Here is a 25,746-nt window from a genome sequence, read left to right as displayed (position 1 = left end):
CCTAGTACTACCGACCTTGCTATGTTGTCTGTAAGAAGAGTGACCTCTGTAAACCAATGTAAATAGTTACGGTATGGAATATAGATGTTAAAGACTACAAACAAAATGCAATTTGGAAAAGAGTGGAACTATGTCCCAGTGTTCTCCGAAATGGTAATAATCAACTAATACACTATAAATGAATTCACCAATTTTATTTGACTCCGCAAACGTGATGTGGGACATGATGTGGGACTGCCCCAGTGTGAAGACCTTCTGGTCACATGATGTGGGACTGCCCCAGTGTGTGAACGTCCTGGTCACATGATGTGGGACTGCCCCAGTGTGAGAACGTCCTGGTCACATGATGTGGGACTGCCCCAGTGTGAAGACGACCTGGTCACATGATGTGGGACTGCCCCAGTGTGAAGACCTCCTGGTCAATGATGTCTGACTGCCCCAGTGTGAAGACCTCCTGGTCACATGATGTGGGACTGCCCTAGTGTGAAGACCTCCTGGTCACATGATGTGGGACTGCCCCAGTGTGAAGACCTCCTGGTCACATGATGTGGGACTGCCCCAGTGTGAAGACCTCCTGGTCACATGATGTCTGACTGCCCCAGTGTGAAGACCTCCTGGTCACATGATGTGGGACTGCCCCAGTGTGAAGACCTCCTGGTCACATGATGTGGGACTGCCCCAGTGTGAAGACCTCCTGGTCACATGATGTCTGACTGCCCCAGTGTGAAGACCTCCAGGTCACATGATGTGGGACTGCCCCAGTGTGAAGACCTCCTGGTCACATGATGTCTGACTGCCCCAGTGTGAAGACCTCCAGGTCACATGATGTGGGACTGCCCCAGTGTGAAGACCTCCTGGTCACATGATGTCTGACTGCCCCAGTGTGAAGACCTCCTGGTCACATGATGTGGGACTGCCCCAGTGTGAAAACCTCCTGGTCACATGATGTCTGACTGCCCCAGTGTGAAGACCTGGTCACATGATGTGAGACTCCTGTGTGAAGATCTCCTGGTCACATGATGTGGGACTGCCCCAGTATGTGAACGTCCTGGTCACATGATGTGGGACTGCCCCAGTGTGAAGACCTCCTGGTCACATGATGTCTGACTGCCCCAGTGTGAAGACCTCCTGGTCACATGATGTCTGACTGCCCCAGTGTGAAGACCTGGTCACATGATGTCTGACTGCCCCAGTGTGAAGACCTGGTCACATGATGTGGGACTGCCCCAGAGTGAAGACCTCCTGGTCACATGATGTGAGACTGCCCCAGTGTGAAGACCTCCTGGTCACATGATGTGAGACTGCCCCAGTGTGAAGACCTGGTCACATGATGTGGGACTGCCCCAGTGTGAAGTCCTCCTGGTCACATGATGTCTGACTGCCCCAGTGTGAAGACCTCCTGGTCACATGATGTCTGACTGCCCCAGTGTAAAGACCTGGTCACATGATGTCTGACTGCCCCAGTATGAAGACCTGGTCACATGATGTCTGACTGCCCCAGTATGAAGACCTGGTCACATGATGTCTGACTGCCCCAGTATGAAGACCTGGTCCCACGATGTCTGACTGCCCCAGTGTGAAGACCTCCTGGTCACATGATGTCTGACTGCCCCAGTATGAAGACCTGGTCACATGATGTCTGACTGCCCCAGTGTGAAGACCTCCTGGTCACATGATGTGAGACTGCCCCAGTGTGAAGACCTCCTGGTCACATGATGTCTGACTGCCCCAGTGTGAAGACCTCCTGGTCACATGATGTCTGACTGCCCCAGTGTGAAGACCTCCTGGTCACATGATGTCTGACTGCCCCAGTATGAAGACCTGGTCACATGATGTCTGACTGCCCCAGTATGAAGACCTGGTCACATGATGTCTGACTGCCCCAGTATGAAGACCTGGTCACATGATGTCTGACTGCCCCAGTATGAAGACCTGGTCACATGATGTCTGACTGCCCCAGTATGAAGACCTGGTCACATGATGTGAGACTGCCCCAGTGTGAAGACCTCCTGGTCACATGATGTGAGACTGCCCCAGTGTGAAGACCTGGTCACATGATGTGGGACTGCCCCAGTGTGAAGTCCTCCTGGTCACATGATGTCTGACTGCCCCAGTGTGAAGACCTCCTGGTCACATGATGTCTGACTGCCCCAGTATGAAGACCTGGTCACATGATGTCTGACTGCCCCAGTGTGAAGACCTGGTCACATGATGTCTGACTGCCCCAGTATGAAGGCCTGGTCACATGATGTCTGACTGCCCCAGTATGAAGACCTGGTCACATGATGTCTGACTGCCCCAGTGTAAAGACCTGGTCACATGATGTCTGACTGCCCCAGTATGAAGACCTGGTCACATGATGTCTGACTGCCCCAGTGTAAAGACCTGGTCACATGATGTCTGACTGCCCCAGTATGAAGACCTGGTCACATGATGTCTGACTGCCCCAGTATGAAGACCTGGTCACATGATGTCTGACTGCCCCAGTATGAAGACCTGGTCACATGATGTCTGACTGCCCCAGTGTAAAGACCTGGTCACATGATGTCTGACTGCCCCAGTATGAAGACCTGGTCACATGATGTCTGACTGCCCCAGTATGAAGACCTGGTCACATGATGTCTGACTGCCCCAGTATGAAGACCTGGTCACATGATGTCTGACTGCCCCAGTATGAAGACCTGGTCACATGATGTCTGACTGCCCCAGTATGAAGACCTGGTCACATGATGTCTGACTGCCCCAGTGTAAAGACCTGGTCACATGATGTCTGACTGCCCCAGTATGAAGGCCTGGTCACATGATGTCTGACTGCCCCAGTATGAAGACCTGGTCACATGATGTCTGACTGCCCCAGTATGAAGACCTGGTCACATGATGTCTGACTGCCCCAGTATGAAGACCTGGTCACATGATGTCTGACTGCCCCAGTGTGAAGACCTCCTGGTCACAGGTTGCCAGGTCTGTGTGGAGTATAGTTGGTGCTGCCATTCTCCATCTCTACATTATATTATTGGTGAATGATGACTCTTCACTGACTCTCACAGTACCACAGAAACTAGTATGGTTGTCTGGACTGACTGCCACAAAAATAGTATTAGTGACCGGATGGAAGCCTCCACCTACATTCAGCATAACTCAATGGCTACAAAACTTCCTTGACATTCTTTCAATAGAGCCCTCTATAGCTCGTGTGATTGAATTTATAAATTGTATTTTGAATATCAGTATAGAATATCGATGTACTCTATGCAGGCTGATTCTATTCATGTGTGCCGTGGTCCCACAAACAATTATATAAACATAAGATGAGTTACCTATGATGTTTTGTTTTATACATAGATATTTCCACAACATGAGCCCGAGGTGTGGAGAGAGGGAGGATTCGGGTCAGAGATTACACCAGACAATAGGGTTGGATCTACTATACAACTTGGTTAAGGATACTGTGCATTTAATGTAGTAGTACAGACACGTCACAAACATGCGTAATAAGTACTATATCCATATTTTCACTGACTGAGTTAATATCTTTCTTTTTCTTCTCTCCCTCAACTCTCTCTCTCTTTCAGTCCGGCCATCTGTCGAACAGAGGGGGACGTCTCTGATGGAGTCCAAAAGTTTTCACCAAACTCTGAATCATCTGTAGAGACTCAGAAAACCTGTGGTGAGCCGCCTACTCATTCAATCAGTCAGAGTCATCACTCTGCTAGTCAGTCAGTCAGTCACTCACTCACTCAATCTGTTCAGTCAGTGACACTTTTTAAATTCACATGGAGCATAATTGTATTAATTCATAAATTAATGAATCTATGACTGTATCTGATCAGTTGTGATTTTAATCTATTTTAACTGAAGTTCTTTCATGATGTTGTCTTTAATCCCCCCTCTTGTTCTGTTTCTCTTTCATCTCTTGCCCCTTCTCCTTTTCCTCTCCTCACTTTCGCTCTCTCAGGCGGTTTCTCTGAGACCTACGCAGCTCTGTGTGACTATAATGGCATCGGCTGTAAGGAGGAAGTGCAGTGGGTAAGAATACCACTCTGTGGGCCTCCCAAGTGGCGCAGTGTTGTAAGGCATCGCAGTGTTGCGGTGTCACTATAGTCTTGGGTTCGATGCCAGGCTGTGTCACAACCGGAAGTGACTGGGAGTCTCACATGGCGGCGCACAATTGGCCCAGCATCGTCCGGGTTTGGGGAGGGTTTGGCAGGGGGGGGGTTTTCTTGGTTCATCGCGCTCTAGCGACTCCTTGTGGTGGGCCGGGCGCCTGCAGGCTGACTTCGGTCGTCAGTTGAACAGCGATTCATCTGACACATTGGTGCAGCTGGCTTCCGGGTTACAGTCAGTGAGCAGGTGTTAAGAAGCGCGGCTTGCAGCGATGAGACAAGATCGTAATCATGAAATTGGGGGGGAGGGGGACATTTTGAAGAAAAAAAAAGAAAAATAGAATACCACTCTGTACCACATCCACAATACATCCACCGGATGTAGTACTCAATTAACCTCTCTGGGATATGTGGGCTAGCGTCCCACCTGGCCAAAATCTAGAGAAAATGCAGAGCGCCAAATTCAAGTAAATTACTATAAATATCTAACTTTCATGAAATCACACATGTAAGATACCAAATTAAAGCTACATGTGCTGTGAATCCAGGCAACATGTCAGATTTCAAAAGGGCTTTTCGGCGAAAGCAAATGATGCTATTATCTGAGGATAGCACCTCCGTCAACAAAAGAGAGAAAACATATTTCAACCCTGCAGGCGAGACACAAAACGCAGAAATAAAAATATAAATCATGCCTTACCTTTGACGAGCTTCTTCTGTTGGCACACCAATACGTCCCATAAACATCACAAATGGTCCTTTTGTTTCGATTAATTCCGTCGATATATATCCAAAATGTCCATTTATTTGGCGCGTTTGATCCAGAAAAACACCGGTTCCAAATTGCGCAACATGACTACAAAATATCTCAAATGTTACCTGTAAACTTTGCCAAAACATTTCAAACTACTTTTGTAGTACAACTTTAGGTATTTTTTAAAGTAAATAATCGATCAAATTGAAGACAGGATGGTCTGTGTTCAATACAGGAAGAAAACAAACTGACGCTACCTTTCTGGTCACGCGCCTCTAACAAACAGTACACTTGAAGTGACCCTCGTCTTGAACAGGGCTACTTCTTCATTACACAAAGGAAAAACCTCAACCAATTTCTAAAGACTGGTGACATCCAGTGGAAGCGGTAGGAACTGCAAGAAGGTCCCTTAGAAATCTAGATTCCCAATGAAAACCCATTGAAAATAGAGTTTTTTTCCTCAGGATTTCTCTTTCTCTGCATAAGTTCTGTTATACTCACAGACATGATTCAAACAGTTTTAGAGACTTCAGAGTATTGTCTATGCAAATCTACTAATGATTTGCATATCTTCTGGCGATCTTCTGGGGATGAGTAGCAGGCAGTTGAATTTGGGCATGCGTTTCATCCGGACGTGAAAATACTGCCCCCTGTCACCAAGAAGTTAATGGAGTTGTATTATGGTTTCGCTGGCATCATCATACAGCATTTGTAACCTGCTTCTCTCCCTCTCGCTCAGGATGTGGACACCATCTATCACTCTCAAGACAACAGGGAGTTCAACCTGTTGGACTTCAGCCACCTGGACAGCAGGTACACCACTTGTTCTGTTCTGTAACCCTGGACAGCAGGTACACCACCTGTTCTGTAACCCGGGATTGCAGGTACACCACCTGTAATGTTCTGTAACCTGGGATAGCAGGTACACCACCTGTAATGTTCTGTAACCCTGGACAGCAGGTACACCACCTGTAAGGTTCTGTAACCCTGGACAGCAGGTACACCACCTGTAAGGTTCTGTAACCCTGGACAGCAGGTACACCACCTGTAAGGTTCTGTAACCCTGGACAGCAGGTACACCACCTGTTCTGTAACCCTGGACAGCAGGTACACCACCTGTAAGGTTCTGTAACCCTGGACAGCAGGTACACCACCTGTTCTGTTCTAACTGTTCTAACATCAGGTAATTACATTTAAAACACTTTTTTTTAACCTTATGGAACAGCGGGGACTGTGAAGCAACAGACACACACACACACACACACACACACACACACACACACGATAATGTACGCACTATACATACACATGGATTTATTACTGTAGATATGTGGTGGTGGTGGAGTACAACAGTGTGTTGTGAAGTCTGTGAATTTATTGTAATGTCTTTAAAATTGTATAAACTGCCTTCATTTTGCTGGACCCCACGAAGAGCAGCTGCTGCTTTGGCAGCATAACAAATACACCACCTTTTCTGAGATGTGAATATGACATGAGAATAATATGCAGGTGATTTGAGACTTGACTGTAGTCCTATGAAGTGACTGTCAGGTGCTCTAGTTCCAGCACGTCCTGTAGGTTGACCCTCTGACTGTCCGACTTCCCTGTCTCCCTACCAGGAGGCATTTGTGGTGCATCACTCTGGGCTGTCATTTCACATTCCCCCAATGTCTTCTGATTTCTGCCTTCTACAGTTACAGCCTCTGACACCATGCTTTGTCTGCTGACTGCTGTACGCTTCTACTGTATTTCATTTCATTCTTCCTGTGTACACCTTTCTCTCTCTGCTGCCTGTCTGGCCCTGCAGGAATAACCCAGGGGGTTCAAACTTCACCCCCACAGCGAGCTAAACCTGGTTCCTGTGTGTGTGTGTGTCTCTGGATTATAGCTGGCAGTCTGTCATGCTCTCGTGCCCTACAGGCCCCAAGGGGTTAGATAGAGCTCATAGACATGGACTAGAAGAGAAGCTCACCCTTTTAATGGAATTGTTTGATTCAGGGAAATCGTGCCAGTAACCAAGGGTAAGATGGTGCTGCTGGTGGGGAGCATTGGGAGAGGTTGTGGAGTGTACACACACGCATACCACACACATCATTTGGCCAGCCAGAGGGAAGTCCTCTCCATGATGGCATGTGAATTGAGAACACAGCCCTCAGCGATACACTGGACTGGGCCCTAATGTAATTGAGTGCATTCCCCTTTAAGAGCTCTATCTCTCGTAATCTGTTGCACTTTCTCTCTGTTGGTCTCTGTTTGATGCTTCCTCTCTCTGCCACTTTCTCTCTCACTCTCAGCCTCTTTCCTTCAAACCTCCTGTCTCTCGCCCTCCGTCCCCCTGTCTCCTGCCCTCCGTCCCCCTGTCTCCTGCCCTCCGTCCCCCTGTCTCTCGCCCTCCGTCCCCCTGTCTCTCGCCCTCCGTCCCCCTGTCTCTCGCCCTCCGTCCCCCTGTCTCTCGCCCTCCGTCCCCCTGTCTCTCGCCCTCCGTCCCCCTGTCTCTCGCCCTCCGTCCCCCTGTCTCTCGTCCTCCGTCCCCCTGTCTCTCGTCCTCCGTCCCCCTGTCTCTCGTCCTCCGTCCCCCTGTCTCTCGTCCTCCGTCCCCATGTCTCTTGCCCTCCGTCCCCCTGTCTCTCGCCCTCCGTCCCCTGTCTCTCGCCCTCCGTCCCCCTGTCTCTCGCCCTCCGTCCCCCTGTCTCTCGCCCTCCGTCCCCCTGTCTCTCGTCCTCCGTCCCCCTGTCTCTCGTCCTCCGTCCCCCTGTCTCTCGTCCTCCGTCCCCATGTCTCTCGCCCTCCGTCCCCCTGTCTCTCGCCCTCCGTCCCCCTGTCTCTCGCCCTTCGTCCCCCTGTCTCTCGCCCTCCGTCCCCCTGTCTCTCGCCCTCCGTCCCCCTGTCTTTCGCCCTCCGTCCCCCTGTCTCTCGCCCCCTGTCCCCCTGTCTCTCGCCCTCCGTCCCCCTGTCTCCTGCCCTCCGTCCCCCTGTCTCTCGCCCTCCGTCCCCCTGTCTCCTGCCCTCCGTCCCCCTGTCTCCTGCTCTCCGTCCCCCTGTCTCTCGCCCTCCGTCCCCCTGTCTCTCGCCCTCCGTCCCCCTGTCTCTCGCCCTCCGTCCCCTGTCTCTCGCCCTCCGTCCCCCTGTCTCTCGCCCTCCGTCCCCCTGTCTCTCGCCCTCCGTCCCCCTGTCTCTCGCCCTCCGTCCCACTGTCTCTCGCCCTCCGTCCCACTGTCTCTCGCCCTCCGTCCCCCTGTCTCTCGCCCCGTCTCTCTCCCTGTCTCTCTCCCTCTTTCCCCGTCTCCCTCCCTGTCTCTCTCCCTTCGTCCCTGTGTCTCTCTCTCTCCCTCTTTCCCTCTGTCTATCTCGCTTTCCCTCCGTCACCTTGTCTCTCTCTCCCTCTGTCCCCCTGTCTGTCTATCTCCCTGCATCCCCCTGTCTCTCCTTTCTACTGGACACATGGTGTGTTGGGCAGGATAAAACGGTTTTAGGCCGTTGGCTAGGATCAAAACATGGCTCTGTGGAACCTCACACTGAGTAATCCACTGACCTGGCCTCCCTCAGTCAACCCATCGATCCTCCTCTCTGCCCTCTCTCCTTCCTTCGCTATCAGTTTAGATCTATCTCGCTCTTTCCCACCACCCCAACAGGGAGAATGTGCTGCAGAATCATACATAATTTCTCAATCCATCCCTAGGGCTCTCTCTGATGAATTGTTTTGCTGGATCATTTGTTTTGTTTGGCTGTAGGAATGTATTATTTCATTTTTTTTAATCAAAGGCTGATATTGTGTGTGTGTCCATTTCAGGGACCTGGCGGTGATGGTTGCTTCCATGGCGTACAACACTTGGTTCACCAAACTCTACTGCAAAGACATGCGCATTGTAACTATCCACTCTACATTACTGATTGCATGTGATATGCAGTCTGTGTTTCGACAAGGCTACCAGGTTTTCATTCTTTCCTAGTTGGTTAGAACAGGAGCTGGGCCTGTTCATGTAACAGTCTCTCTCTGTGTCACCCCAGGGGTCAGAGGTGGTGGAGCAGGTCCTTCACACCGTCAGTAAGTCCAGCAGTCTGGAAGAACTCACTCTGGAGAACGCTGGCCTCAAATCGTGAGACTCCTCCCATCCTCCTGAAATGTCATTTCTCTCTTTCAGCTCCTCTTTTATCTGTCTTATTCTTGTCTTGCCATTCTGACTTCACTCCTGACTTTAGATGTTTCTCTACCATGTCTCAGACATACTCTGATGTATAATGTATCACAGCAAGCATCAAAACAATATTTAATCCATCTTCTTTCTATATGGACTATTTTAGAGATTTCCCTCAGAAAATGGCGACAGCTCTGTCTGAAAACCCTGCCTCTGTGATCCACTCACTCAACCTGGCCCACAACCCCCTGGACAACCAAGGTACAGGAGCCTCAGAGACACTCTGTTACTCATTCACTCTTTTTCACCATCAGTAATGTGTGTGAATGTCAGTCTGGGTGCATCTTTCTCAGTGTTTGCTGTTAGAGAGAGAGAGAGAGAGAGAGAGAGAGAGAGAGAGAGAGAGAGAGAGAGAGAGAGAGAGAGAGAGAGAGAGAGAGAGAGAGAGAGAGAGAGAGAGAGAGAGAGAGAGAGAGAGAGAGAGAGAGAGAGAGAGAGAGAGAGAGAGAGAGAGAGAGAGAGAGAGAGAGAGAGAGAGAGAGAGAGAGAGAGAGAGAGAGAGAGAGAGAGAGAGAGAGAGAGAGAGAGAGAGAGAGAGAGAGAGAGAGAGAGAGAGAGAGAGAGAGAGAGAGAGAGAGAGAGAGAGAGAGAGAGAGAGAGAGAGAGAGAGAGAGAGAGAGAGAGAGAGAGAGAGAGAGAGAGAGAGAGAGAGAGAGAGAGAGAGAGAGAGAGACTTCTCTCTCCATTGTGAGTCAGGGTTGTCTGCGTGCCTAGAACTCTAATTAGTACATCAGAATGTGCCTTTCTGACACCTGTCACTCCCACTCACATCACTGTGTGCCTGTAGACGCAGTGTACTAGATTAGATGTGTGCGTAGATTATGCACGTATGTGTTGATTTTGCTGACCATGTACACACTACCAATCAAAGTTTTAGAACACCTACTCATTCAAGGGTTTTGATTTTATTTGTACTATTTTCTACATTGTAGAATAATAGTGAAGACTTTAAAACTATGAAATAACACATAAAGGAATCATGTAGTAACCAAAAAAGTGTTATACAAGATTCTTCAAAGTAGCTACCCTTTGCCTTGATGACAGCTTTGCACACTCTTGGCATTCTCTCAACCAGCATCACCTGGAATGCTTTTCCAACAGTCTTGAAGGAGTTCCCACATATGCTGAGCACTTCTTGGCTGCTTTTCCTTCACGCTTTTATTTATATAATTTTTTATTTCACCTTTATTTAACCAGGTAGGCCAGTTGAGAACCAGTTCTCATTTACATCTGCGTCCTGGCCAAGATAAAACAAAGCGGTACGACAAAAACAACAACACATGGGATAAACAAACGTACAGTCAATAACACAATAGAAAAATCTGTACAGTATGTGCAAATGAAGTGAGGATAGGCAATAAATAGGCTCATCCCAAATCATCTTAATTTGGTTGAGGTTGCGGGATTGTGGCGACCAGGTCATCTGATGCAGCACTCCATCACTCTCCTTTTTGGTAAAATAGCCCTTACACAGTCTGGAGGTGTGTGGTTCATTGTCCGGTTCAAAAACAAATGATAGTCCCACTAAGCCCAAACCAGATGGGATATCGTATTGCTGCAGAATGCTGTGGTAGCCATGCTGGTTAAGTGTGCCTTGAATTCTAAATAAATCACAGACAGTGTCACCAGCAAGACACCCCCACACCATAACACCTCCTCTTCCATGCTTTATGGTGGGAAATACACATGCAGAGATCAACCATTCACCCACACCACACACCACGTCTCACACACCACGTCACCACGTTCACCCACACCACGTCTCACAAAGACACGGGGACATTTGGACTCCAGACAAAAGGACACATTTCCACCGGTCTAATCTCCATTGCTTGTGTTTCTTGGCCCTAACAAGTCTCTTCTTAATATTGGTGTCCTTTAGTAGTGGTTTCTTTGCAGCAACTCGACCATGAAGACCTGGTTCACACAGTCTCCTCTGAACAGTTGATATTGAGATGTGTCTGTTACTTGAACTCTGTGAATGTAACGGCTTTCTTCCTGGGAAGGAGAGGACCAAAGCGCAGAGTGGTGAGTGTCCATCTTATTTAATAATAAATACAAACTGAACACTTCAAATACAAAATAACCAACGTGGCAAAACCCAAACAGTCCTATCTGGTGCAGAAAACACAAAGACGGGAAACAACCACCCACAAACAAACAGTGAAACCCAGGCTACCTAAGTATGATTCTCAATCAGAGACAACTAACGACACCTGCCTCTGATTGAGAACCATACTAGGCCGAAACATAGAAATCACAAAATCATAAACATCAAAAACAAACATAGACTGTCCACCCCAACTCACACCCTGATCATACTAAATAATGACAAAACAAAGGAAATAAAGGTCAGAACGTGACAGTGAAGCATTTATTTGGGCTGCAATCTGAGGTGCAGTTAACTTTAATGAAATTATCTTCTGCAGCAGAGGTAACTCTGCGTCTTCCATTGCTGTGGCGGTCCTCATGAGAGCCAGTTTCATCATTGTGCCTGATGGTTTTTGAGACTGCACTTGAAGAAACTTTCAAAGTTCTTGACATTTTCCGGACTCACTGAACTTCATGACTTAAAGTAATGATGAACTGTCATTCTCTTTTCTTGTCATAATATGGACTTGGTATTTTACCAAATAGGGCTATCTTCTGTATACCACCCCAACCTTGACACAACACAGCTGATTGGCTCAAACGCATTAAGAAGGACAGAAATTCCACAAATGAACTTTTAAGAAGGCACACCTGTTAATTGAAATGCATTCCAGGTGACTACCTCATGAAGCTGTTTGAGGGAACGCCAAGAGTGGGCAAAGCTGTCATCAAGGCAAAGGGTCACTACTTTGAAGAATCTCAAATGTAAAATATATTTCAATTTGTTTTACACTTATTTGGTTACTACATGATTCCATATGTGTTATTTCATATTTTTGATGTCTTCACTATTATTCTACAATGTACACTACACCGGTAGTGTATGGTGTTGACAAGGGTTTGTTTTTGTGTGGATTTTCTCTGATCTGTGTGTGCGTGTGCGTGTGCGTGTGTGTGTGTGTGTGTGTGTGTGTGTGTTTCTTTCACTCTGACAACTTACTCCCATATGTGTTTCTCTCCAGGAGTGTCAAACCTCATCCAACTGGTGTGTCGCCTCAACAAAGGCCTTCGTCTGCTCAACCTCTCCAAGACGTCCCTCTCCTCTAAGGGTGTGTTCATCCCTCTGTCCTCCCTCTGTCCTCCCTCTGTCCCCTGGGCCACAGTGGCCCCGTGTGGTGGTCACCGATCCACTGCTCTCGGAACCTCATGACCTCATATAGGGCCTGGAGTTTTCAGGAGGAAAAAAAGACACTGGGCCCTACTCATGGGAGCCATTCAGGGTTCTAAGGTTTATGTTCTCTTATGTTTGTCACATTTATGATTCAAATCTAGTTATATATGTACTCAGCAAAAAAAAGAAACCTCCTCTCACTGTCAACTGCATTTATTTTCAGCAAACTTAACATGTGTAAATATTTGTATGAACATAACAAGATTCAACGACTGAGGCATGAACTGAACATGTTCCACAGAAATGTGACTAACATAAATGTAATAATGTGTCCCTGAACAAGCCAGTATCTGATGTGGCCACCAGCTGCATTAGGTAGTGCAGTGCATCTCCTCCTCAAGGACTTTTGCCAATTCTTGCTGTGAAATATTACCCCACTCTTCCACCAAGGCACATGCAAGTTTCCGGGCATTTCTGGGGGAATGGCCCTAGCCCTCAACCTCCGATCCAACAGGTCCCAGACGTGCTCAATGGGATTGAGATCCTGGCTCTTTGCTGGCCATGGCAGAACACTGACATTCCTGTCTTGCAGGAAATCATGCACAGAATGAGCAGTATGGCTGGTGGCATTGTCATGCTGGAGGGTCATGTCAGGATGAGCCTGCTGGAAGGGTACCACATGAGGGAGGAGGGTGTCTTCCCTGTAACGCACAGCGTTGAGATGGCCTGCAATGACAACAAGCTCAGTTCGATGATGCTGTGACACACGGCCCCAGTCCATGACAGACCCTCCACCTCCAAATCGATCCCGCTCCAGAGTACAGGCCTCAGTGTAACGCTCATTTCTTTGACGATAAACGTGAATCCGACCATCACCCCAGGTGAGACAAAACCGCAACTCGTCAGTGAAGAGCACTTTTTGCCAGTCCTGTCTGGTCCAGCGACAGTGGGTTGATGCCCATTGGCCACGTTGTTGCCAGTGATGTCTGGTGAGGACCTGCCTTAAAACAGGCCTACAAGCCCTCAGTCCAACCTATCTCAGCCTATTGCGGACAGTATGAGCATTGATGGAGGGATTGTGCGTCCTGGTGTAACTCGGGAAGTTGTTGTTGCCATCCTGTACGTGTCCCACAGGTGTGATGTTATGATGTACTGATCCTGTGCAGGTGTTGTTACACGTGGTCTACCACTGCAAGAAAGATCATATGTCCGTCCTGTCTCCCTGTATCGCTGTCTTAGGCATCTCACGGTAAGGACATTGCAATTTATTGCCCTGGCCACATCTGCAGTCCTCATGCCTCCTTGCAGCATGCCTAAGGCACATTCAGGCAGATGATCAGGGACCCTGGGCATCTTTCTTTTGGTGTTTTTCAGAGTCAGTATCTACCGTTCCATAGGTGCATGTTTATTAATTGTTTATGGTTCATAGAACAAGCACGGGAAACAGTGTTTAAACCCTTTACAATGAAGATCTGTTAATCCAAATAATGTATCTATGAAAGACAGGGTCCTGAAAAAGGAACGTTTTTTGCTGACTTTATATATTTACTCACTTTGATAGTGAATACTGCATTGTTGGGAAAGAGTTTTCAAGAAAACACTTCACTGTACTATTTTACACTGTGCACGTGACAAATAAACGTTGAAACTAGATAGATTTACAGGATTGCCTCCTGAGCACAGCACAATGCAACATGCCTGTCTGCTGTCTGCTAATTTCCTCTTTAATCTAGGCGACTTTGGGATTAACATAATCTACTATATGGTGGCAGTAGTTTGGTAGAGCAGAGTTAGTTCTGCCACTGTATGTGGTTCATTACTAACAGTTTGTTAGAGCACAGGGATAAGTTACTAACAGTTTGGTAGAGCACAGGGATAAGTTACTAACAGTTTGTTAGAGCACAGGGATAAGTTACTAACAGTTTGGTAGAGCACAGGGATAAGTTACTAACAGTTTGTTAGAGCACAGGGATAAGTTACTAACAGTTTGGTAGAGCACAGGGATAAGTTACTAACAGTTTGGTAGAGCACAGGGATAAGTTACTAACAGTTTGGTAGAGCACAGGGCTAAATTACTAACAGTTTGGTAGAGCACAGGGCTTAGTTACTAACAGTTTGGTAGAACACAGGGCTAAATTACTAACAGTTTGGTAGAGCACATGGCTAAGTTACTAACAGTTTGGTAGAGCACAGGGCTAAGTTACTAACAGTTTGGTAGAGCACAGGGCTAAGTTACTAACAGTTTGGTAGAGCACAGGGCTAAGTTACTAACAGTTTGGTAGAGCACAGGGCTAAGTTACTAACAGTTTGGTAGAGCACAGGGCTAAGATACTAACAGTTTGGTAGAGCACAGGGCTAAGTTACCAACAGTTTGGTAGAGCACAGGGCTAAGTTACTAACAGTTTGGTAGAGCAAGGGCTAAGTTACTAACAGTTTGGTAGAGCACAGGGCTAAGTTACTAACAGTTTGGTAGAGCACAGGGCTAAGTTACTAACAGTTTGGTAGAGCACAGGGCTAAGTTACTAACAGTTTGGTAGAGCACAGGGCTAAGTTACTAACAGTTTGGTAGAGCACAGGGCTAAGTTACTAACAGTTTGGTAGAGCACAGGGCTAAGTTACTAACAGTTTGGTAGAGCACAGGGCTAAGTTACTAACAGTTTGGTAGAGCACAGGGATAAGTTTAACTAGAGCACACAGTTACTAACAGTTTGGTAGAGCACAGGGCTAAGATACTAACAGTTTGGTAGAACACAGGGCTTGGTTACTAACAGTTTGGTAGAGCACAGGGATAAGTTACTAACAGTTTGGTAGAGCACAGGGATAAGTTACTAACAGTTTGTAGAGCACAGGGATAAGTTACTAACAGTTTGGTAGAGCACACAGTTACTAACAGTTTGTTAGAGCACAGGATAAGTTACTAACATAGAGCACAGGGCTAAGTTACTAACAGTTTGGTAGAGCACAGGGCTAAGTTACTAACAGTTTGTTAGAGCACAGGGCTAGGTTACTAACAGTTTGTTAGAGCACAGGGATAAATTACTAACAGTTTGGTAGAGCACAGGGCTTAGTTACTAACAGTTTGGTAGAGCACAGGGATAAATTACTAACAGTTTGGTAGAGCACAGGGCTTAGTTACTAACAGTTTGTTAGAGCACAGGGATAAATTACTAACAGTTTGGTAGAGCACAGGGCTTAGTTACTAACAGTTTGTTAGAGCACAGGGATAAATTACTAACAGTTTGGTAGAGCACAGGGCTTAGTTACTAACAGTTTGGTAGAGCACAGGGATAAATTACTAACAGTTTGGTAGAGCACAGCGCTAAGTTACTAACAGTTTGGTAGAGCACAGGGCTAAGTTACTAACAGTTTGGTAGAACACAGGGCAAGTTACTAACAGTTTGGTAGAGCACAGGGCAAGTTACTAACAGTTTGGTAGAACACAGGGCAAGTTACTAACAGTTTGGTAGAGCACAGGGCAAGTTACTAACAGTTTCGTAGAACACAGGGCAAGTTACTAACAGTTTGGTAGAGCACAGGGCAAGTTACTAAGAGTTTGGTAGAGCACAGGGCAAGTTACTAACAGATTGGTAGAGCACAGGGCAAGTTACTAACAGTTTGGTAGAGCACAGGGCTAAGTTACTAACAGTTTGGTAGATCACAGGGCTAAGTTACTAACAGTTTGGTAGAACACAGGGCTAAGTTACTAACAGTTTGGTAGAGCACAGGGCTAAGTTACTAACAGTTTGGTAGAGCACAGGGCTAAGTTACTAACAGTTTGGTAGAGCACAGGGCTTAGTTACTAACAGTTTGGTAGAACACAGGGCTAAGTTACTAACAGTTTGGTAGAACACAGGGCTTAGTTACTAACAGTTTGGTAGAACACAGGGCTAAGATACTAACAGTTTGGTAGAACACAGGGCTTGGTTACTAACAGTTTGGTAGAGCACAGGGCTTAGTTACTAACAGTTTGGTAGAACACAGGGCTTAGTTACTAACAGTTTGGTAGAACACAGGGCTTAGTTACTAACCGTTTGGTAGAGCACAGGGCTTAGTTACTAACAGTTTGGTAGAACACAGGGCTAAGTTACTAACAGTTTGGTAGAACACAGGGCTTAGTTACTAACAGTTTGGTAGAACACAGGGCTTAGTTACTAACAGTTTGGTAGAACACAGGGCAAGTTACTAACAGTTTGGTAGAACACAGGGCTAAGTTACTAACAGTTTGGTAGAGCACAGGGCAAGTTACTAACAGTTTGGTAGAACACAGGGCTAAGTTACTAACAGTTTGGTAGAGCACAGGGCTAAGTTACTAACAGTTTGGTAGAGCACAGGGCTTAGTTACTAACAGTTTGGTAGAGCACAGGGCTTAGTTACTAACAGTTTGGTAGAGCACAGGGCTTAGTTACTAACAGTTTGGTAGAGCACAGGGCTTAGTTACTAACAGTTTGGTAGAACACAGGGCTTAGTTACTAACCGTTTGGTAGAGCACAGGGCTTAGTTACTAACAGTTTGGTAGAGCACAGGGCTTAGTTACTAACAGTTTGGTAGAGCACAGGGCTTAGTTACTAACAGTTTGGTAGAGCACAGGGCTTAGTTACTAACAGTTTGGTAGAGCACAGGGCTTAGTTACTAACAGTTTGGTAGAGCACAGGGCTTAGTTACTAACAGTTTGGTAGAGCACAGGGCTTAGTTACTAACAGTTTGGTAGAGCACAGGGCTTAGTTACTAATAGTTTGGTAGAACACAGGGCTAAGTTACTAACAGTTTGGTAGAGCACAGGGCTTAGTTACTAACACTCTTTGCTTCATTGCTCTAACTGTAGACTTTCGTTCCCGGCTTCAAAGCCAACATGAAAGTACAAAGTCTTGCCCTGCATGTCTGCCCTCATTTTGGCCGAATTAGGATGTATTGAGTTTACTTGCTTACTAAACCTGCTCTTACTATTTTGTTTCTCTTACGAAGAAACTGTATTCTCTGCAATGAATTTTAATTTGCTGCTCTAATGTAATGGGCTGATTATATACACATATTTGTGTTTTGGTTTCAGATGAGGGTTTTATGTGATTAGTGGTTGGCTCTGATAGTTGTCTGGTTAATAGTGCTGATTTGGTTTCAGATGGAGGGTTTTATGTGATTAGTGGTTGGCTCTGGTTCATAGTGCTAATCTGTGACTCTTTCCGTCCCCTGATGCAGTTTCTGTATTTTCTCTATGTCAACAGACTATTTCTTAATGAATGAATTTGTCTCTCAGGTGTGGTGTCTCTCTCCCAGGCCCTCTGCTCCAGTGACGACTACACCAACTCTCTGCTTCACCTGGACCTGAGTAAGAACCCTGGGATTCTGTCTGGGGAGGACGCTACGGTGAGACCACACATAAACTCCGCATGTACACTACACACATGCAACACACACAAACACACTGACTGTCTCTCTGTTTATCACTCTCCAGAACATGTACCTGTTCCTAGCCCAGACGAATTGCCTGGTTCATTTGGACCTCTCTGGGACTGACTGCGCTGTGGACTTGGTTAGTAGTGTCTCCTCTCTGAGTGCTTCATGCTTTGATCATACAGTTAAAGGTGCTTAACATACACTGTCTGATCTATGATCAGGATAGTCTAACTAACACGCATAATGAAGTGGACTTTGTAGTAATTGAAGTGGAGGTGTGGATGTGCTAATTGGGCTATATAACAGTTCTGTAGTTCTACAAACGTATGAGCATGACATTTCATCTGTATAACTGAGAGGAACATTCTGCCCTAAAAACAGGAAGAATTTACCTCTAATGTTGAGCATGAATTTTGTATAGAATATGAATGTATTCTGAGACAGAAAGCTTCTGTTCTGTCATTACTTGTTCCCAACTCACTCCTCTTCCTCTGGTGTCTTTTTGGGATGAAAGGAGAACACTCTCTTTATGGATGAGTTATCGTGACGATGTTATTGGTTTCATATCTTGTTTTCTCCAATGTAATCTCCCCTATCGAGTGTCTGGTGGACTTTTTGAAATTGTCATTTTCTTTTATTTTTAATAGATTTTTCAGAACATTTGCATTTTTGCTAACAGATTGTAATCTTGACTCTTAGGAAAATGACCATGAAACTGCAAAGCTTATTTTCATGACTGATATTTGTATGTTTTTGTTGTTGTGTAAACATAATTATCACTAATGTATTGGTTTCTCTCCATAACAGTTATTTGGCGCTCTGCTGAGGGGATGTTGTGCTGATCTCTCTTACCTGAATCTCTCCAAGAACTGCTTCTCTCACAGGTGAGGTGTCTGTCTTATCCCCTTGAATGGACCTTAATCCAATTCTATTCACTTATCTTTATTTATCCCTGAGGGGCAACCACCAGTAAGCCTACATGACAGCTTATCATCCCTAAGGAGAGTGTCCATGTAGACATTCCAGTCTACATGGACTCCAAGGAGTCAGACATTCCAGTCTACATGGACTCCAAGGAGTCAGACATTCCAGTCTACATGGACTCCAAGGAGTCAGACATTCCAGTCTACATGGACTCCAAGGAGTCAGACATTCCAGTCTACATGGACTCCAAGGAGTCAGACATTCCAGTCTACATGGACTCCAAGGAGTCAGACATTCCAGTCTACATGGACTCCAAGGAGTCAGACATTCCAGTCTACATGGACTCCAAGGAGTCAGACATTCCAGTCTACATGGACTCCAAGGAGAGACATTCCAGTCTACATGAACTCCAAGGAGTCAGACATTCCTACATGGACTCCAAGGAGTCAGACATTCCAGTCTACATGGACTCCAAGGAGTCAGACATTCCAGTCTACATGGACTCCAAGGAGTCAGACATTCCAGTCTACATGGACTCCAAGGAGTCAGACATTCCAGTCTACATGGACTCCAAGGAGTCAGACATTCCAGTCTACATGGACTCCAAGGAGTCAGACATTCCAGTCTACATGGACTCCAAGGAGTCAGACATTCCAGTCTACATGGACTCCAAGGAGTCAGACATTCCAGTCTACATGGACTCCAAGGAGTCAGACATTCAGTCTACATGGACTCCAAGGAGTCAGACATTCCAGTCTACATGGAGTCAGACATTCCAGTCTACATGGACTCCAAGGAGTCAGACATTCCAGTCTACATGGACTCCAAGGAGTCAGACATTCCAGTCTACATGGACTCCAAGGAGTCAGACATTCCAGTCTACATGGACTCCTAACTGAGTCAGACATTCCAGTCTACATGGACTCCAAGGAGTCAGACATTCCAGTCTACATGGACTCCAAGGAGTCAGACATTCCAGTCTACATGGACTCCAAGGAGTCAGACATTCCAGTCTACATGGACTCCAAGGAGTCAGACATGCCAGTCTACACGGACTCCAAGGAGTCAGACATGCCAGTCTACACGGACTCCAAGGAGTCAGACATTCCAGTCTACACGGACTCCAAGGAGTCAGACATTCCAGTCTACACGGACTCCAAGGAGTCAGACATTCCAGTCTACACGGACTCCAAGGAGTCAGACATGCCAGTCTACACGGACTCCAAGGAGTCAGACATGCCAGTCTACACGGACTCCAAGGAGTCAGACATGCCAGTCTACATGGACTCCAAGGAGTCAGACATTCTATCACAGATGGGCATTTACCCCTGAACCTACCACCTAGACCGAATTAGATAGAAATGTGTACAACTGTACAAGTTGCCTCCTCATCTTTCTATTCTGTCTCTGAGCCAGTGTTTAACTAGTTTGGATCAGAATAATTTGGAGCAGCAGATCCATCTCTCACCTGGCCTCCCTCAGGACTGGCAGAGCCGCAACCCCTTCGCTGCTCTGCAGATTACTCCATTATGGAAAAGTTTCTGAAAAATGAGACTAATTTTAGAAGGGAGTTATTGTTCAAATCCCAAGGCTCTCGCGCCACTATTTTCTCACTCACCCACTCACCTTTCTCGCTCCAGCTCTTTTCTCTCTACTATTTCTCTCTCTCTCTCTTTCTCTATTAATATACATCTCTTTCTCCATGCCTCTCATGGCTCTCTTTCTCTATTGATATACATCTCTTTCTCCATGCCTCTCATGGCTCTCTTTCTCTGTTAATATACATATCTTTCTCCATACCTCTCATGGCTCTCTTTCTCTATTGGTATACATCTCTTTCTCCATGCCTCTCATGGCTCTCTTTCTCTATTAATATACATCTCTTTCTCCATACCTCTCATGGCTCTCTTTCTCTATTGATATACATCTCTTTCTCCATGCCTCTCATGGCTCTCTTTCTCTATTAATATACATCTCTTTCTCCATGCCTCTCATGGCTCTCTTTCTCTATTAATATACATCTCTTTCTCCATGCCCCTCATGGCTCTCTTTCTCTGTTAATATACATCTTTCTCCATACCTCTCATGGCTCTCTTTCTCTATTGATATACATCTCTTTCTCCATGCCCCTCATGGCTCTCTTTCTCTAGTAATATACATCTCTTTCTCCATGCCTCCCATGGCTCTCTTTCTCTATTGATATACATCTCTTTCTCCATGCCTCTCATGGCTCTCTTTCTCTACTAATATACATCTCTTTCTCCATGCCTCTCATGGCTCTCTTTCTCTATTAATATACATCTCTTTCTCCATGCCCCTCATGGCTCTATTTCTCTGTTAATATACATCTTTCTCCATACCTCTCATGGCTCTCTTTCTCTATTGATATACATCTCTTTCTCCATGCCCCTCATGGCTCTCTTTCTCTATTAATATACATCTCTTTCTCCATGCCTTTCATGGCTCTCTTTCTCTATTAATATACATCTCTTTCTCCATGCCTCTCATGGCTCCCTTTCTCTATTAATATACATCTCTTTCTCCATGCCCCTCATGGCTCTCTTTCTCTATTGCATCTCTCTCTTGATTGTTTTGTCACTCGCTCTCCGCTCCCTCCCTCCCTTTCTGTGTGTCTGTCCTTCACTAGGTCATGGTAATCAGCTGTATGTGTGTCACTGGAGCCGTGGTGGTTATGCCTGAGCTCTGATCGCGCCACATGAAACGGGACATAAATCTGTTTGAGCTGATAAGAGGGAAAGAGGGAAAGAGGGAGAGAGGGAAAGAGGGAATATTAACAGCCAGCGCTATCCTCTCTCTGTCTCTCTCTGTCTCTCTCTGTCTCTCTCTGTCTCTCTCTCTCTCTCTCTCGTCGGTCTCTCTCTCTCTCTCTCTCTGTCTCTCTCTCTCTCTCTCTCTCTCTCTCTCTCTCTCTGTCTCTCTGTCTCTCTGTCTCTCCTTCCTCCAGAGCATTGACTGTAACAGTGTGCAGTGTTTACCCTGGCCCTTCTGTGCTGTGTGTATCTGTTGCTCATCTCTATGTGACTAAAGCCAGCCTAAGTCTCTTGCCCGCAGCCCCGTCTGACAGGATTTATGCTGATGAGCCCATAGGTCGGATAGCACATGTTGGGAACACAGACCTGTTATCATAATGTCCTGCTCTGGCATGAGCCCCCATAAACCCCTTGTCCGCTATCTCTTTCTATATCTTTCTGCCTCTCTCCACTTCCTCTGTTTAATTATTTGAATGGTCAGGCTAAAATGGGTGTTAGTTATGCGTTCTACAATTTAGGAACATACCATCCCCTGTATTACAATTAAATGCCTGGATGCTTCTGTTACCTGCTATGGCTCAGATGACTTTTTTCAACATGCTTAGAATTAGTTTATTCTTCTTCTGGTGTACAACCACATATGGGCCGTTGAAGTGTGTGTCTGGGTCCACAAGGAAAAGATTTCACGCCTAGTTGTGTTGGCAGATGGTTTGATACAAAACTATTTTTGTAAGTTAAACTGTTTCGTGTTGTTCACATTCTCTGATATCATAAACTCAGCAAAAAAATAAACGTCCCTTTTTCAGCACCCTGTCTTTAAAAGATAATTTGTAAAAATCCAAATAACTTCACAGATCTTAATTGTAAAGGGTTTAAACACGGTCTCCCATGCTTGTTCAATGAACCATAAAATAATTAATTAATGAACATGCACCTGTGGAACGGTCGTTAAGACACTAACCACTTACACACAGTAGGCAATTAAAGTCATGGTTATGAAAACTTAGAACACTAGAGGCCTTTCTACTGACTCTGAAAAACACCAAAAGAAAGATGCCCAGGGTCCCTGATCATCTGCGTGAATGTGCCTTAGGCATGCTGCAAGGAGGCATGAGGACTGCAGATGTGGCCAGGGCAATAAATTGCAATGTCCGTACTATGAGACGCCTAAGACAGCACTACAGGGAAACAGGATGGGCAGCTGATCATTCTTACAGTGGCAGACCACGCGTAACAACACCTGCACAGGATCGGTACATCATAACATCACACCTGCGGTACAGGTACAGGATGGCAACAACAACTTCCCGAGTCACACCAGGACGCACAATCCCTCCATCAGTGCTCATACTGTCCGCAATAGGCTGAGAGAGGCTGGACTGGGGGCTTGTAGGCCTGTTTTAAGGCAGGTCCTCACCAGACATCACTGGCAACAACGTCGCCTATGGGCACAAACCCACCGTCGCTGGACCAGACAGGACTGGCAAAAAGTGCCCTTCACTAACGAGTCGCGGTTTTGTCTCACCTGGGGTGATGGTCGGATTCACGTTTATCGTCGAAGGAATGAGCGTTACACTGAGGCCTGTACTCTGGAGCGGGATCGATTTGGAGGTGGAGGGTCTGTCATGGTCTGGGGCGGTGTGTCACAGCATCATCGGACTGAGCTTGTTGTCATTGCAGGCCATCTCAACGCTGTGCGTTACAGGGAAGACATCCTCCTCCCTCATGTGGTACCCTTCCAGCAGGCTCATCTTGACATGACCCTCCAGCATGACAATGCCACCAGCCATACTGCTCGTTCTGTGCGTGATTTCCTGCAAGACAGGAATGTCAGTGTTCCGCCATGGCCAGCAAAGAGCCCGGATCTCAATGTCCGGGAACTTGCAGGTGCCTTGGTGGAAGAGTGGGGTAACATCTCACAGCAAGAACTGGCAAATCTGGTGCAGTCCATGAGGAGGAGATGCACTGCAGTACTTAATGCAGCTGGTGGCCACACCAGATACTGACTTACTTTTGATTTTGACCCCCCCACCCCCCTCCACCCTTGTTCAGGCAAACATTATTCCATTTCTGTTACTCACATGTCTGTGGAACTTGTTCAATTTGTCTCAGTTGTTGAATCTTATGTTCATACAAATATTTGCACATGTTAAGTTTGCTGAAAATAAATACAGTTGACAGTGAGAGGAGGTTTCCTTTTTTGCTGACTTTAGTAATTATTTGAAATCCTGCCATTTACTGCAGTTGACTGTGCAATAATGGTGACCTAGCCTTAATGTCTATTCTTCTCACTTCTTTCTCTCTCTCATTTGTTCTCTCTCTCCCCCTCTCTACCTCTCTCCCTGTCTCTTTATCTTTCAGGAAAGTGAGGGAGACTCTTCCTGTCTTCAGGCAGTTCTTCAGCTCAGCCTTCAGTCTCACACACGTCAACCTGTCTTCTATGAAGCTTCCTCTGGACACCCTGAGGTGAGATAGGGACTCCGCTCTGGCCAATTGCCAAAATGACTCTCTCAAGACCAGCTAACTTAGTTTATCATTTATTTACCTACCCTACATGAATTCCTTCTCATGTTTGTTGGTAAATCTAAACTTCCTGAAGGTGGGTTTTTTCTTTACCAGACTTGCATTTTTCACTTTAAGCACTTGCTGGTCCTTGGCAAAGTAGGTTTAGTAATCTCTAAGCTCCTTTTCTCCGAAATCCTTTAAGACGGCTGCAGAACCACTCAGTGTGTGAATAGAAAGGCCACGTGGTTTCATTTGAGGAAAATGTATGAAAAATTAGTCACAGCAATTAAGGGGGAAAAATGAAATGAGTTTGCTATGCATTAACGTTTCTTGACCGCTTCTCTCTCCCTTCTTCCATTTTTCAGAGCTCTCTTCCTGGGCCTGTCTTCCAATCCTCACATCACTGAATTACACTTGGACATCAGCGGCTGTGAGGTGAAGTGCCCGTCTGCTACAGTCTGAATGACCTTGCCTTCCTGTCTCTCCATTTGATTTAGTCTTCTCTCTGTCCCCTTTCCTCACTCAGCTGAGGTCGGCAGGTGCCGGGGTGCTCCAGGAGCTGTTTCCTAGAGTGACCTGCATCGGAACTTTGGACATATCAGACAACGGTGAGAGAGTGACCCTTACGCATTCAACAGTCTTATGGGCCTTTTCAGGGCTCACATATGGCAGTTCAAATGGATTATTCTGTGTTTCTGTCTTTGATCTCAGGGTTGGATGGTGACCTGCTGGGTGTCATCCCAGCCTTCTCCAGACACCCCTCCCTCAAACACCTGCTGCTGGGCAAGAACTTCAACATCAAGGGCAGGTAGGGACAGTAATCCATCGCCACAGGCACTCAGAAACACGCCCTGGGAAGATGGATGTTTTGTCTTACACTGCCAATTCTTTGTCTGCAGGGTACTACATGAAATTCTGCAGAAACTTGTTCAGCTAGTGCAAGATGAAGAGTGTGTGAGTTGTATAATGCATTTGAACACACACTGAGACACACACACTCTCCTACGCACTCATACACGTACGATACAGGTATATTTATGTACTCACATGTTTAACCTTCTCACCCACACACTGCCATACCCTAGTATGATGATGAACTGACACCATTATTTACTGCTGTTGAGGCTGATAACTCACAAAAATAACATGAACGTACAGCACTCAGACAGACACACATATGCACACACACTAGTGAGGCGCCAGTTAGCTGTTTGTTTATCCGCCTGCAATTGCCAATAACCGCAACCACCCGTATGTGATAAAGTAAGAAACTAAGGCCTGCATCCGACCTTAGCCCGCAAATATAACACATACGCTGTACAGTCAGAGATGGAGGAGTGATTTTCTTCTTTTTATAGGCCTTTTTAGATCAGATAAAAGGTTATTGGTCGCATAAACATATTTCGCAGATGTTATCGCAGGTGCAGTGAAATGCTTGTGTTTCCAGCTCCAACAGTGCAGTAATACCTACTGTAAGAATACAAAACAATACACACAAATCCCCAAAACAAAATAAAGGAATTAAGAAATATCAGGATGAGCAATGTCAGAGTCTCGAATTTAAATACACCGATCAAAGATATAAACGCAACATGCAACAATTTCAAATATTTAACTGAGTTACAGTTCATAAAAGGAAATCAGTCAATTGAAATAAATTCATTATGCCCTAATCTATGGATGTCACATGACTGGCAATACAGATATGCTTCTGTTGGTTACAAATACCTTTAAAGAGGTAGGATCAACATGGGACCAACACTTTACATGTTGCATTCATATTTTTGATCAGAAATACAGTGTAGACATTGTTAATGTTGTAAATGACTATTGTAGCTGG

At 46.1% G+C, this 25,746-nt stretch overlaps 1 protein-coding gene across 2 annotated transcripts in view; it reads left to right on the top strand.

Annotated features, from left to right (window-relative positions):
- The window catches only part of LOC118402508 (capping protein, Arp2/3 and myosin-I linker protein 3-like), a 59,420-nt gene that overhangs the window by 20,621 nt on the left and 13,053 nt on the right, over nucleotides 1-25,746 (top strand). For both annotated transcript variants that reach the window (XM_052476574.1, XM_052476573.1), the window contains exons 6-20: nucleotides 3,573-3,667; nucleotides 3,956-4,026; nucleotides 5,597-5,670; nucleotides 8,648-8,723; nucleotides 8,866-8,954; nucleotides 9,160-9,254; nucleotides 12,167-12,253; nucleotides 17,567-17,676; nucleotides 17,765-17,842; nucleotides 18,514-18,590; nucleotides 23,763-23,867; nucleotides 24,272-24,341; nucleotides 24,433-24,514; nucleotides 24,618-24,714; nucleotides 24,806-24,860. In XM_052476574.1, coding sequence (XP_052332534.1) covers nucleotides 3,573-3,667; nucleotides 3,956-4,026; nucleotides 5,597-5,670; nucleotides 8,648-8,723; nucleotides 8,866-8,954; nucleotides 9,160-9,254; nucleotides 12,167-12,253; nucleotides 17,567-17,676; nucleotides 17,765-17,842; nucleotides 18,514-18,590; nucleotides 23,763-23,867; nucleotides 24,272-24,341; nucleotides 24,433-24,514; nucleotides 24,618-24,714; nucleotides 24,806-24,860 — 1,261 coding nt within the window. The remainder of the gene's footprint in view (nucleotides 1-3,572; nucleotides 3,668-3,955; nucleotides 4,027-5,596; nucleotides 5,671-8,647; nucleotides 8,724-8,865; nucleotides 8,955-9,159; nucleotides 9,255-12,166; nucleotides 12,254-17,566; nucleotides 17,677-17,764; nucleotides 17,843-18,513; nucleotides 18,591-23,762; nucleotides 23,868-24,271; nucleotides 24,342-24,432; nucleotides 24,515-24,617; nucleotides 24,715-24,805; nucleotides 24,861-25,746) is intronic.

This window comes from Oncorhynchus keta, chromosome 23 (genome assembly GCF_023373465.1).
Source record: "Oncorhynchus keta strain PuntledgeMale-10-30-2019 chromosome 23, Oket_V2, whole genome shotgun sequence".
In the NCBI taxonomy this organism is placed as follows: Eukaryota; Metazoa; Chordata; class Actinopteri; order Salmoniformes; family Salmonidae; genus Oncorhynchus; species Oncorhynchus keta.
Note: the sequence above shows the minus strand (reverse complement) of the source record. Positions and strands in the feature narration are given on the sequence as shown.